The 12,279-nt window shown below is 59.0% G+C and overlaps 2 protein-coding genes across 10 annotated transcripts in view; both read left to right on the top strand.

Moving 5' to 3' along the window:
- Window positions 1-21: 21 nt before the first annotated feature.
- PHLDA3 (pleckstrin homology like domain family A member 3) lies at window positions 22-2,096 on the top strand. Of its 2 annotated transcripts, none has more exons than XM_015650520.3 (2): window positions 22-883; window positions 1,248-1,457. In XM_015650520.3, the coding sequence occupies exons 1-2, from the start codon at window positions 532-534 to the stop codon at window positions 1,367-1,369; spliced, it is 474 nt and encodes a 157-aa protein (XP_015506006.1). In that variant the 5' UTR covers window positions 22-531; the 3' UTR covers window positions 1,370-1,457. The 2 variants fall into 2 exon arrangements, with proteins under 2 accessions (XP_015506006.1, XP_033375840.1); XM_033519949.1 differs by having other exon boundaries at window positions 23-855; window positions 1,248-2,096.
- Window positions 2,097-8,574: 6,478 nt separating this feature from the next.
- Window positions 8,575-12,279, top strand: part of TNNI1 (troponin I1, slow skeletal type) — a 7,815-nt gene continuing 4,110 nt past the window's right edge. Inside the window, exons 1-4 of one of the 8 annotated variants that reach the window (XM_033519942.1) lie at window positions 8,703-8,757; window positions 11,190-11,218; window positions 11,831-11,834; window positions 11,932-11,973. In XM_033519942.1, the coding sequence (XP_033375833.1) occupies window positions 11,208-11,218; window positions 11,831-11,834; window positions 11,932-11,973 (57 nt within the window). In that variant the 5' untranslated portion in view covers window positions 8,703-8,757; window positions 11,190-11,207. Of the gene's footprint in view, window positions 8,771-11,186; window positions 11,219-11,830; window positions 11,835-11,931; window positions 11,974-12,279 lie in introns of all 8 variants that reach the window. The other 7 variants (XM_015650515.3, XM_033519944.1, XM_033519943.1 and 4 more) reach the window with 7 other exon arrangements.

Below are 12,279 nucleotides of genomic sequence, written 5' to 3'. Positions count from 1 at the left end.
CCCTGCCATGCATCCTACACCCTGCACCCCTGCCATGCATCCCCATCCCACCCCCTGCACTCCCATCCCACACCCTGCACCCCTGCCATGCAGCCCCATCCCACACCCTGCCTGTTCACACGGAGACCCTGAGGCAACGCCTGCCCTCGGGCACCCCAAAAGCTCCTCCCGGGTGAAGCGGGGCTGCGCCGGGCCTGGCCGGGCTTCGCCTGGGCGTGAAGGGAGCCGGGGCGCAGGAGGGGCCAGGCGAGGCGGCAGGAATGCGAGTGGGAGAGCGGCCGGGCAAGTAGCGACAGCTCCCGGCATCGCGGATCCCACACGCGGCTCGGGCGGGGAGCGGAGCCCCGGCTCGGGGCTGGCGGCCGGAATGGGGCTCCGCACGGCTCGGCCCCTCTGAGAGCCCGAGCGGGAGTGCCGGGGGCGGCACGGGGAGCTCGGCTCCGGAGCGGAGCGGCTGCGGTTCCCCCCGCGGGTAATGCCCGGCCGGGCCCGCACGAGGTGCTGAGGATCCCGGGGGACCGAGGAGCAGCGATGACCCCCGAGAAGGTGCTGAGGGAGGGGGTGCTGGAGAAGCGGAGCGGGGGGCTGCTGCAGCTCTGGAAGAAGAAGCGGTGCCTGCTGACGGAGAAGGGGCTGCAGCTCTTCGAGCCCAAGGGCTCGCGGCGCAAGGAGCTGAGCTTCGCCCGCATGAAGGCCGTGGAGTGCGTGGAGTGGAAGGAGCGGCACATTTACTTCACGGTGGTGATGGACGACAGCCTGGAGATCGACTTTCGCTGCGCCCAGGAGGACCCAGGCTGGAACGCCGAGATCACCATGGGGCTGGTGCGCTTCAAGAACCAGCAGGCGATGCAGGAGGTGCGCGCCCGGCACAGCTGCAGAGCAGGTACCGGAGCCGCCCCGGCTCAGGGAGCAGAGCCAGCCCTGCATGAGGTCCCTGGCCACAGGTTCCCGTTCCTGAGTGGTCTGGGGAATCACGAAGGGGGTCCCATGGACCGGGGTGGGTCTGCAGGTTGATGTTCCCGTGTCCCCCTGCACTGGCTGGGGTGCACCATAGGTTTTATCTCTGTATCCCTCTGCATCTCGTTGTGTGACAGGGACTTTCTAACACCCTCCCTCTGTCTGGGGTGGCCCGAGGGACCCTTTGCCATCTTGCACGTGGGATGGGGTGGGGATGGTGTCTGGCCCCAGTCCCCTCAAGACACCCCATGTCCCAGCTCCCACAGGTGACAGGAGCCTTCTCTCTGCAGTGGTGCAGCTGGACACAGCCCCGGGGGGACAGCCCAGGGAATCGCAGCTTCCCAGGAGTCGGCTGGAGATGGCCCTCGGCTCGGCAGGTGCTGGGGAGAACGGGATCCCTGCGGGCAAATGAGGTCACCGCTGTGCAGCCCGGGGACCAGGACAGGCCGGCGCTGGCGCTGGCTCTCCCCGTGCCGGGGCAGGACAGAGGCACCGCAGGAGCTGGGCTGGCACAGCCACCTCCCCTGGCACAGCAAGGGACACAGGCAGAGCCAGCCCCTGGCGCTTCAGACGAGGCAGAAGGTGACATTCCTGCCTGGGCCCCCACCACCCTTCATTCGGTTGACATGTGCAGGACCTCGGTGCACTGGTGGGGACCCCAGGCCTCTCCTGCAGGACAGGGGATGGATGAGGCTGTGCCCGAAGGATCCGTGCCACAGGGAGTTCTGCCTGAGCGACAGTGACACGGGGACAGATGGATGTGGTCGGGTCCCAGTTTTAAAAAGGGACTGGAGATGTGCTGCTGCAGCAGGGACCCCTCAACAGGGCACTGAACCTGGCATGGTGACACAGCCGTGCTGCTGGACATCATCTCACCCTGGGATGTCCTTGGGCTGTTGGGGAATGCTGGGGACCTCAATTCCCTGTACCAAAAGTGTCCCTAAACAGGACTTCCAGCCTCTTAACCTGATGTTGCTTTGATTTGTGGGACCCCACAGGGCACAGGAGGGCACAAATCCTGCACAGAGCTTTGCCAGTCACCCTAAACCAGGATCCCTAAACCAGCATCCCCCAGTCAGGCTCCAAAGCCCCCCACTCGTCACCGCTCCCGCTGTGCCCGTGTCCGCAGGGGTTCCCACGGTGTTGTGTGTGCGGGTGAGCGGGGGCAGCGCTGTGGCTCCGCAGCAGGGGAGGGATGGCCCTGCCCCGACAGGCAGCGCCCGGAGCCAGCAGCGCAAGGCGGAGCCTCAGCCCAGCCCGGGGCCGGAGGCGCTGCGGATCCTGCCGGAGATTTCCCGGCCGCGTGGGAATCACGGTGTCCTCATGTCCCGGGCGGCGGCAGCCGGCCCCAGCCTGCACCCTATCCTGCACCCAGCCTGCACCCCATCCTGCATCCTATCCTGCACCCATCCTGCATCCTATCCTGCACCCATCCTGCATCCCATACTGCATCCCATCCTGCACCCAGCCTGCACCCAGCCTGCATCCTATCCTGCACCCATCCTGCATCCTATCCTGCATCCCATACTGCATCCCATCCTGCACCCTATCCTGCACCCAGCCTGCATCCTATCCTGCCTCACAGCCTGCATCCCAGCCTGCACCCCATCCTGCACCCAGCCTTCACCCCATCCTGCATCCTATCCTGCACCCCATCCTGCATCCCATACTGCATCCCATCCTGCACCCCATCCTGCACCCAGCCTGCATCCTATCCTGCCTCACAGCCTGCACCCCATCCTGCACCCAATCCTGCATCCCATCCTGCACCCCATCCTGCACCCAGGCCTGCACCCCATCCTGCACCCCATCCATCCCCATCCCGAGCCCTTCATCCAGACCAAAACACACCCAGGGTCCCAGCCTGGACCCCACATCCCCCAGGGACTTTAGAGCTCCCCAAGCCCCCAGGTTTGGGATTTTCCTCTGAGCAGACACCCACACCTGCCTGATCCACTCTCCGTGGGTTCAGGGGCTGGGGGTCAGAGCCCAGCCTGCACTGAGGGTGGGAAAGGTGTTCTCCTGGGGGGGCTGAGTGTCTCTGCAGAGGGAAAGTCACCCCGAGACTGAAAACCAAATCAACAGCCCAGAGACCCAGCCAGGGAGCGGAGTAGGGCCAGGCCCAGAGGCTGGAGCATCCCCCAGCACACGGTGCCAGCACACTCCCAGGCAGCCTGGAAAGCAGGAGAGGACCCACGGGAAGCATTTCTAATGCCCCCAGAGGTGGGGAAACTGAGGCACAACAGGCCTCAGGTGGGTTTGTGGCTCCTCAGCCCCTCCAACACGTCGGCTGCAGTGGTGAGGAGGGGCTGGCCAGGCTCCCCCGGGCCCCAGGGAGGAAAGAGATGCCTTGGAGCACACGGAGTTCAAAGGCAGAGCCTGAAAACCTGGCTCTGCTGTCCCAGCCTCCAGCAGCCCTCCCCACACCTCTCTGGGGGTGCCCTGGGGCTGCTGGGGGGGCTGCCCTGGCCAGGGGCTCTGCCAGCACCCACAGGGACTGGCACCTTCCTGCAGCACCACAAGGGTGCAGTGGGTGCAGGGGAGAGGAGGCTTTTTCCCCCTGGTGACATCCCAGGTGTGGCTTTGGGATCAGCTGGGGCTGGCTGGACACCCTGGGTGCCAGGGAGGGCAGTGGGCTCACAGTGCTGAGACAGGGAGGGTGCCAATGCTTTTGTCAGGTGGAACCATGTGTGGGATCTCCTCCATCACCCAGTGCCCTGAGGAGAGCCTGGCACTGCCCCGCTTCTCCTGGGATCATCCCTGAGCTTGCAGGTGGTTCCTCTTCAGATTAAAAACCAAAACCAAACCAAAAACCAAAAAAAAACCCAAAAAAACCAAACCAAACAAAAAAAACCAAACAAAAACAAACAAAAAAAACCCCAAAAAAACCAAAGCAAAGCAAAGCAAACCAAAAACCAAAAAAAACCCCAAAAAACCCAAACCAAACCAAAAACCAAAAAAAACCCAAAAAACCCAAACCAAAAAGCCAAAAAACAACAACAAAAACCAAAACAACCCAAAAAAACCAACCCTCCCAAAAACCCCACCCAAAACCAAACAAAAAAGCCCCCCATAACAAACAAACAAACAAACAAAAGTAAAAAACAAACAAAAAACCCACCCCAGCTTGCAGCAAGAAGAAGCCTTCTGCTTTTTGGCTTTATGTCAACTGTCCAGCTTCCTCCAAATGCTCCTAAGATGATTTCAATGTTGAGCACCCTTAATTACAATTCCTAAATCATGGATTTTGGTTTGGGAGCCCAGACATGCCCAGAGTTCTGCTGTGTCTGTGTGTCCCTGCAGCAGGAGAGCAGAGGCCAGGATGTCCCCAGCACTCCTCCTGCATTTGGCTGTAGGAATAATTCTCCTTGTAGCACAGATCTTGGGGTGCTGAGGGGTTTGTGGTAGGGTTTACAGGGATTACACAGAAATTCCCCAGCCACAGGCTCCTGCAGGAGTATCTTGGACTGGCTGTGACATTTCCCAGCACTGGAGTTGAGGCAGGGAGCCCATGGAAGGGCAGGGACTCACCTGGAAGAAACAAAACCAGAGCCCAGCCATTGCTGGAGCTGCAGAGGGAACGAGCAGCACATCCCAGCACATCTCTGTCCCCCCTGTCCCTGAGAGGAGCCACCCAGCAGCTCTGGGGTGGGGATGGCCCAGCCCAAAGTGGATACTGAGATGTTGATACAGAGACAGTTGTAAAGGTCTGCAAATACCCTAAAAATGTCCAAAACCTCTGCCAGGGTCCCTGCCTGTGCCAGAAATTTTGGATTATTTGGAATAGTCTTTTTTTTTGTTTGACATATTTTGCCTTAGGCTGGAAATCAACCTGGACTTTGTGATACTCAGACATTGCTGCTGAGCCACGGCTGCCACTGGCACAGAACAGCCCAAATCCCCCTCCTGGTGACAGGAGCAGCCCTGGAAGGTTTCATGTGTCACTGGCAAAGCCACTGAAAGCTTAAAGTCTTCAGTGGGTGGCTCAGCTCCATTTCAATAATGTCTTTCCACTATCCCAAAGGAGGTAATTCCCCCTGATTTACCAAAACCTTTTCCATGTGCCAGGGGAACGAGGCAGGAGCTGTTCCTAAAGGGCCCCTTGGCTTTTGGGGAACCCTCCTCAGCTTTGGCACCTTCTGCAAATATTTCAGGCCTCCCCAAAGTATTCAAGCAGAGAAAAACAAACTGTCCATGATATTTCTAGAAGTGGAAGGTGTTTCTTGCATTTTGGGAGAAGTGTCCTGCCTTGGCATCCAGCCCCAGAGCTGCTTCCAAGGGCTTTGCTCTCTGTAGCCTTGGGGAGTCCTGTGCCCATGGAAGGAGGGGCTGCCATGGGCCTGTCCTGAGCTGCACCAGGCCCAGGGGGTTCCCAGAACAGGGGAAGGAGCAGGACATGGAGCAGCACATCCCAAAGGGATGAGAAACCTCTGCCCTGCCACAAAACGGGGGTGTCCTGGTGGGGCTGCTGCAATGGGGTGCAGATCAGTGGGGCAGATGAGCTGGGACAGGTCTGTGAGCCCCACTGGGAATATGGGGAATATTTGGGGTCTGGCCTGGGGCTGTGCTGCTTCCCAGGCCAGGCTGTGATGATTATCCAAATTCTGGCCCCCTTTCCATCTTGGGGCATCCCTCGGGTTTGGTGGGACTTGTTCACAGATGCAGCAGGTAAGGAAATTCCCCCCAGAGCTGCAGAAGGCATCAGCTCTTGAAGAACCATCCCAGGAGCTCCCACTGCACTGTCACCAATCCACAGAGCAAGTGGGACTGGTTGGATTCCTCTGGCAGCTCAGGAGGGGTGAGAGCTGCTGGATGATCTGCAGGTGAAACACCCACAGAGGAGATTTCACTGCCAGCTGACCCTGCAGCCTTGCAATCACCTGGCCTAGGGGCTGATCTCGCTGTCCCCTGCTCCCTGAGCTGTCCCACAGAAAGAAAACCTTCTCCCACACCGTGGTGAGTCTGTGGGGCATCATCTGGGCCGGTCCTGGGGGTCTCCTGTCACCCCCCAGTGCTGGACTCTGAGCATGGATGTGAGGATGAGTCCCAAAGGACACCAGAGGCTCAGCTGTCATTTCTAAGTCTGTCCTGGATGCTCTGGGAGCTGTTTTCTCTGTGAATTCCATCGGGGTTGATGGAATGAGGATGGTGGCTGGGAGAGGGTGAGGACATTGGGGTGGGAAGGTTCCAGAGGAGGGGAAGAGATCCATTCAGATTCAAATCCATTTCTTCAGGGAGATTGGCCTCATGTGGGGCAGCTGAGCTGCTCACAGGAGTCAGGTGCCTTTGGAGTCCCAAGAGCTCGAGGAGCCAGGGGTCAGTGGGCAGCTCTGGCAGCCCCTGCCAGGGGTGGGGGGCTGATGCACCAACACTGCCCAGGGGCTGGAAGGTGCAGAGGGGGGAAATGCCCCATCCCTCTAAACACGGGGGGTCACTTAGAAGAGACCAAACACGGGTGACCTGCGGGTCACAGGGACATTCAGGGACCAGCAGCTGTCCCTGGGGACCTGGTCCTGGCTGGATCTGACCTCCCCACACAGCTCTCTGGGAATTTTCCAACCCCTTGGTGGCAGCCCATGGGGAACCTTCCCCTTCAGCCAGTGGCTCCCAGTAACAGGGGAATATTTGATTTACAGCACATGGACAGACACAGAATCACAGAATAATCTGACTTGGAAGGGACCCACAAGGATCATTGAGTCCAGCTCTTAAATGAATGAGGATCAAACCCATGACCTGGCTGCTATCAGCGCCCAGCTCTGACCAGTGGAGCCAATCCCAGATACATTTTTATTATTTTGCTCTGGATTTGCTCTCAGCACTGCTCCATTCTGTGGATTTCCAGCCTGATCCTTCCCACCCGCAGCAGCTCAGAGAGGTGTGGAGGCCCAGGTGAAACAACAGCTCCCTGTGGTTTGTGAGCCAGGGATGGGGATGGGGGCTCAGAATGTCCCCTCTGTCACCAGGGGAGGAGGGATGGGACATCCCTGCCAGCCCCTCTGTGCTGCCCCATGGCAGAGCCGCGCCTTTGAAACCCACGGGAAAACCCCAAATCTGGGGGTCCTGCTGCCCCAGTCCTCTCCTGCCCCTTCCTCCTCCTCACTCCGGGTCCAGCAGAGGATGAAACCTGAGACAGGAGCAAATGGCACCCGGAGCAGCCCCCGCCCCATCCCCGGAGCTGCGGGAATGCAGCGCCTTTGTCACGGGCTAATTTTGGCTCCTCTGTGCTCCCAAAACAATCCCAAGGCATCCGGGAGGAAAGATGCTGGAGGCCTGGCCCCGCGGGCACTTTTCCTTATAAAGGTCTAACGGGGCTTCTGGGAGCCTCCTCCTCCTCCTCCTCCTCCTCCTCCTGCTCGGGGCTGAGAGCGGATCCTCCTCTCGCCGGGGTCCCGGGGGTCGCAGGGGGTTCCTCCCCTCCCACTGGGATTTACTTGGTGTAATTCACGCCAGGACAGCTCTGCTGCTGTCCCCGATGTCCCAGCAGCTCCTGTCGCTGTCCGGGCAGGGGAAGGAGCTGGGAGGGCTCTGCAGGATGGGGGTGTCTGTGCTCCCCACCATGAGAGCTGCCCCACTCCTGCAGCTCTGTGTCCCTCCGGCCATAAAAGCCCGAGGATTAATGTGTGTTCTCCCTGCTGGGCCCCATCTTGGGAATTGTTTGCTCCTAAATTTGTCCCTAAAAATATCCTGGGGAACAGGTGTTGCCTGCCCTGCAGCGCTGGTCACACAAAGGACACTGAGCAAGGGGTTCTGTGGGGAGCAGTGGGGACAGAGCAGCTTTTTCACTGCTTTTCATGGGGAAAACCTCAGGGCCTGCGAGGGGCTGGCAGCTGCCTGAGCACCACAAGCTGTGCTGGGTGAGGGGGGCTGCTCCACATGGTCCCCACTCCACATGGCCTGAAGTGTGACCCCACATTTGCTGCTCTGCACCATCAGCCTCAGCAGCGTGGCCTGGCCTGGTTCATTCTCTGCCTCCTCAGCAGCTCCAAGGCTGTTCACACCCCCTCCCCTGCCTTTTCCAGCATCTCTGGAGCTCTGTCACCCTGGACAAACACAAGGCAGAGGTGCCAGGAGGATCCACCCCATCCCCACGGCATCACTGCTCAGCCTGAGCCTGTTTGTGTGTCCCCAACAAGCCACGTGTGAGCAGCTGCTGGCAGAGCTGGGGGTCCCTTCCTGTGCCCAAAGGGGCTCCAGGAGAGCTGGGGAGGGACTTTGGAGAAGTGGCTGGAGGGACAGGACACGGGGAATGGTTTCCCACTGCCAGAGGGCCGGGATGGATGGGATAGTGGGGAGAAATTCTGTGAAAATGGTGAGGCCTGGCACAGGCTGCCCAGGGCTGCCCCATCCCTGGCAGTGCCCAAGGCCAGGCTGGACAGGGCTTGGAGCAGCCTGGGACAGTGGAAGGTGTCCCTGGCAGGGCAGGGGTGGAACTGGATGATGTTTAAGGTCTCTTCCCACCCAAACCAGTGGGGGATGATTCCCATGCAAACCACCCTGGGATTCCCTGCACCAAGGGGGGTTTGTGGGTGCCCTGGGCCACGAGTGCAGTGGCACATGGGTGACCTGTGTGTGTCCCTGTGCTCCAGGCAGTGCCCCAGGTGTGAGCAGCAGTCCCAGCACTGCCGGGGCTTGCAGCAGATGCCTGCAGAGGAGGGGATTTGTGCTATTTTTACTGACCACTTGCAGGCAGGGCTGGGATTCAATACCCCCCTGAGGCACAGCCCCGGCAGAGCTCGGCTGTCCCAGGGCCAGGCATCACCTCCCTCCTGCACAGCCACAGCCACAGCCACAGCCACAGCCACAGCCACAGGTAAGGCACTGCCACTGCCCTGTGTCCCCCGGGGGTGCTGCTGGTGACAGGGACACGAGACCCCCAGCAACTGCATGGGACAGAGAGCAACCCCCAGCACGTGAATTTGCCTGAATTTCTCCCCCTCTCTGAGGCTGATCAGACATTTCCTCTGCTCTTGGAGAGAGGATTGGTGAGGCTGCAATGGGGACAAAGACTTGGGAGCTGATATTTGCCTGTTTTTTTCCAAAACGTGGCAAACAGGACTGTTTGGGGAGCACTTGGCCGAGTGTTCCAGCCTGGTTCAGTGGTGGGAGGTTCAGAGTGTGGAGCTGTGGTCACTGGGAGAGCACTTGTGCTTTGTCTCCAGCCTCCTGGGAGGGGGGAGGAGATCAGAATTCACTGTATTTGGGGTTATGGGATTATTTATTTTAAGGATTTCCATGATCCAGTGGGTCAATAGGCTTTATAAGCTTTTCACAGCTGAGTCAGTGCAAACAGTGCAGAATTAGTTTGTCCAGACCCTGTAATCCCCACCAGGGAGTGAAGCCTTTCATGGATGCTCCAGATCCAGCTGGAGTCCCAAAGTCCTGGCACTGGGGATTGCTGGGGATGTCTCACTGGCACAGCTGAGTCCCTGCTGTTCTTTGGGAAGCCAATTTAGGACTGTTTGGCCCTAAAATGTGACTGACCTTGGTAGAGGTCGTGAGCTCGAGGTGTGGTGTGGATCCCACCCCAAGGAATGCCGGGCTCTGGTCCAGCAGGGGACAATGGGAGTGCTGAGAGCTGTGCCCAGCCCTCATCAGCTCCAGGGAGAGAAAGGCTCCTCTGCCACCCCTGAAATAAACTGGGGGTTTAATAAGCTGGGACTCAGCCTGCTCAAGGCACCAGTGCTGCCTGGTGTCCCCTGGGATGTTTGTCACAGCACCAAAAACCTCCACAAAGGCAGGAAAATGAATCTGTCTAATGTGGTTTGAGGACAAAGAAATTCCTGCTCCTGGGATTTTTCCTTGTAAATCCAGGGATCTGGACTGGGAGGCTCTGGAGGAGAAGATTTCTGCTGGGATTTGATTACATCCCCTCCTCCCTCCCCCCAAATTCCATTTATTCAGGACATGTCTCTGTCTGAGCTGTGGGGGAATGGGGAGGGAACAGGGACAAGGGGAGACAGCCAGGAGGTGCCCTGAGATTTGCTTGGCACAGGCTCCACCCAAACCTGGGAGCAACTGTTTGAGACCAGCTTTTCATCTCCCAGCATCAATCTTTGGGGTCTAAAGCAGTTTCCAAATTTTGGCAGATGCAAAAGGATCAAGGCAAAAAAATCCCAGTTTGTCCATTTCACTCCTAAGAAAAAGAACTAAAGCCATGCCTGAAAAATGCTGTTTGAGGGGGAAAAAATAAATTTCAAAGGACTGGAATTTCACCCCACATTTTTCTGCTGCTCGGGCTCACAGGGTGCCCCAGCTGCTCAGCACAGAGGGGTCAGGGGGGTCAGAGCAGGGCCAGGGGAGCAGACTGGGCTGGAGCAGCTGCCAGGGCTTGGGATCACCAAGCAAATGGAAAATGGGAAACCACGAGTGTTTCACCTGGAATGTGGCTGCTGAAGGAACCTGCTCAGCTGTGGTCTCTGGCTTAGAGCATCCCAGAATGGTTTGGGTTGGAAGGGACCTTAAAGCCTGTCCAGTCCCACCCCTGCCCTGCCAGAGACACTTCCACGATCCCAAGTTGTTCCAAGCCCTGTCCAGCCTGGCCTTGGGCACTTCCAGGGATCCAGGGGCAGCCACAGCTGCTCTGGGACCGTGTGCCAGGGCTTCACAGCCAAGAATTTCTCCCCACTATCCCGTCCAACCCTTCCCTCTGGCAGTGGGAATCCCTTCCCTTTGTCCTGTCTCTCCATCCTTTGTCCCATAGCTCCTCTCCTGCTCTCTTGGAGCCGCTTTAGGCTGGAAGGGGCTCTCGGGTGTCCCTGGATCCTCCTCCAGGCTAGGCATCCCTCTCAGCCTGGTTCCCGAGCAGAGGGGTTGCCCTTTGCTCTGGCACTCCCGGGATGGGTTTTGGTGCTGCCCACGGGAGCTGCAGGACAGGACTCCAGGGAGGGAACCCCCGAGGCAGTTCCGTTTCTCCCGAGGTTTCCAGTGTCCATCCCTTGCCCCGAGCCGGGATGAACACCGAGCAGCGGGAGAACAGCTCGGTGCTTGGTAAAAGGCCCCGAGGAGCAGGAGCGGGAGCCCTGCAGGGCCGGCTGCAGCTTGCCCGGGACGCTGGCAGGTTCTCCCGGAGCCCGGCGGCTTTTCCCGTGTTCCCCGGGGGATGGAGACGCTGCGGAGCCGCTTCCCCGCTCCGACAGCGCGGGGCAGCAGCGCTCCTCGGCATCGCCTTCTGGCCCTGGGAGCATCTGGGGCTGAACCTTCCCTTCAGCTTCTCTCCCTTTCTCCGGCAGGGAACAGCGCACGCCGCGATGCCAGAGCCGTGAGTAGCTGCATCCACCAAGCCTCCCCGGGGAGGGGACCCTGCCCTGCCTCAGGCTGCTCTGCCATTCCCCCTGCAAAAATCCTCCTTAAATGAAAATTGTTCGCCCTTTCAGTGTCCCAGTTCAAACCTCGGGGCTTTCCTAGATCCCAAAATTCGGATGGGTGGGGCGGGGGCGACACCTCTGGATTTGCTCTCTGAAGGCATTGTACAAACACAACACATCCCCTGGAGAACAGAGCAGGGAGAAACTCCCTGCAGAGCTTTCCTGGAGCTTTCATGGGGACGTGCCAGCCGCAGTGGCACTGGGGGAATGAGGGTGTCTGAACCGCAGGATTGGCACGATGGGCACAGTGCCAGCTCACCTGTCACACCTGAGGGACATTTTGGCTTTCTTAGCCGTGGCCCTGAGCTCCCCCCGCATTTCCAGAGGGCAGCTCCACCTCAGACCTGGCTCACGGGCTGGCCAGCTATGAGACACAGAAATAAGGAACACACTGCAACCACACGAGATGCTTTCCTTGGCTGTCCCCTCTTTTTTACTCTCATTCCTTGATTCCCTGTTCTCTTTTGGTTTTTTCTGCTCCTCCCTGGCTGCTCACCTGCCTGCAGGGAGGTAAGTGCCTTTCCCTTCGGGAGAGACCTGGTGCTGCTCTGCATTTGCTGGGTGTTTGTTTTCAAAGGGTGTTTTCTTTCCCTCCCCTTTCCCCTAGAGAAAATCCAAGATCACAGCCTCACGAAAACTCTTGTTGAAGGTGAGTCCCGAGGGCTGGAAACTCCCTGGGCTTCGTGTTGCTGGGGGAAAGGAGCCAGGTCGGAGCGGTGGGACAGGGATGAGGAACAGCTCAAGGACGGGTGTGGGGAGCAGCTCCCACCCCACCTTTCTCTTCTCATTCATGTGGGATTTGTGGTGCAAACAAACCTCCCCTTCACTGGGCTGGGGAGGGACCCCCACACCTCCAGCTCTGAAGCCTCAGCCCGTTTGTGCTCCAGCACAATCCTGGGAGCTCCCCGGGCTCTGCCTTGGGATAAACACGGCCTGTGCCAGCACAGGCAGCGGG

Source organism: Parus major, chromosome 26 (genome assembly GCF_001522545.3).
Source record: "Parus major isolate Abel chromosome 26, Parus_major1.1, whole genome shotgun sequence".
NCBI classification, from domain to species: domain Eukaryota; kingdom Metazoa; phylum Chordata; class Aves; order Passeriformes; family Paridae; genus Parus; species Parus major.
The sequence above is the reverse complement of the archived record's forward strand: the minus strand, read 5'-3'. Positions and strand labels throughout refer to the sequence as shown.

Bases quoted from the DNA above. Each gene is read 5' to 3' on its own strand.
- PHLDA3 (XM_033519949.1), top strand. From the start codon at position 532: ATGACCCCCGAGAAGGTGCTGAGGGAGGGGGTGCTGGAGAAGCGGAGC. The intron at 856-1,247 runs GTGCGCGCCCGG...TTCTCTCTGCAG, and splicing joins ACCAGCAGGCGATGCAGGAG to TGGTGCAGCTGGACACAGCC.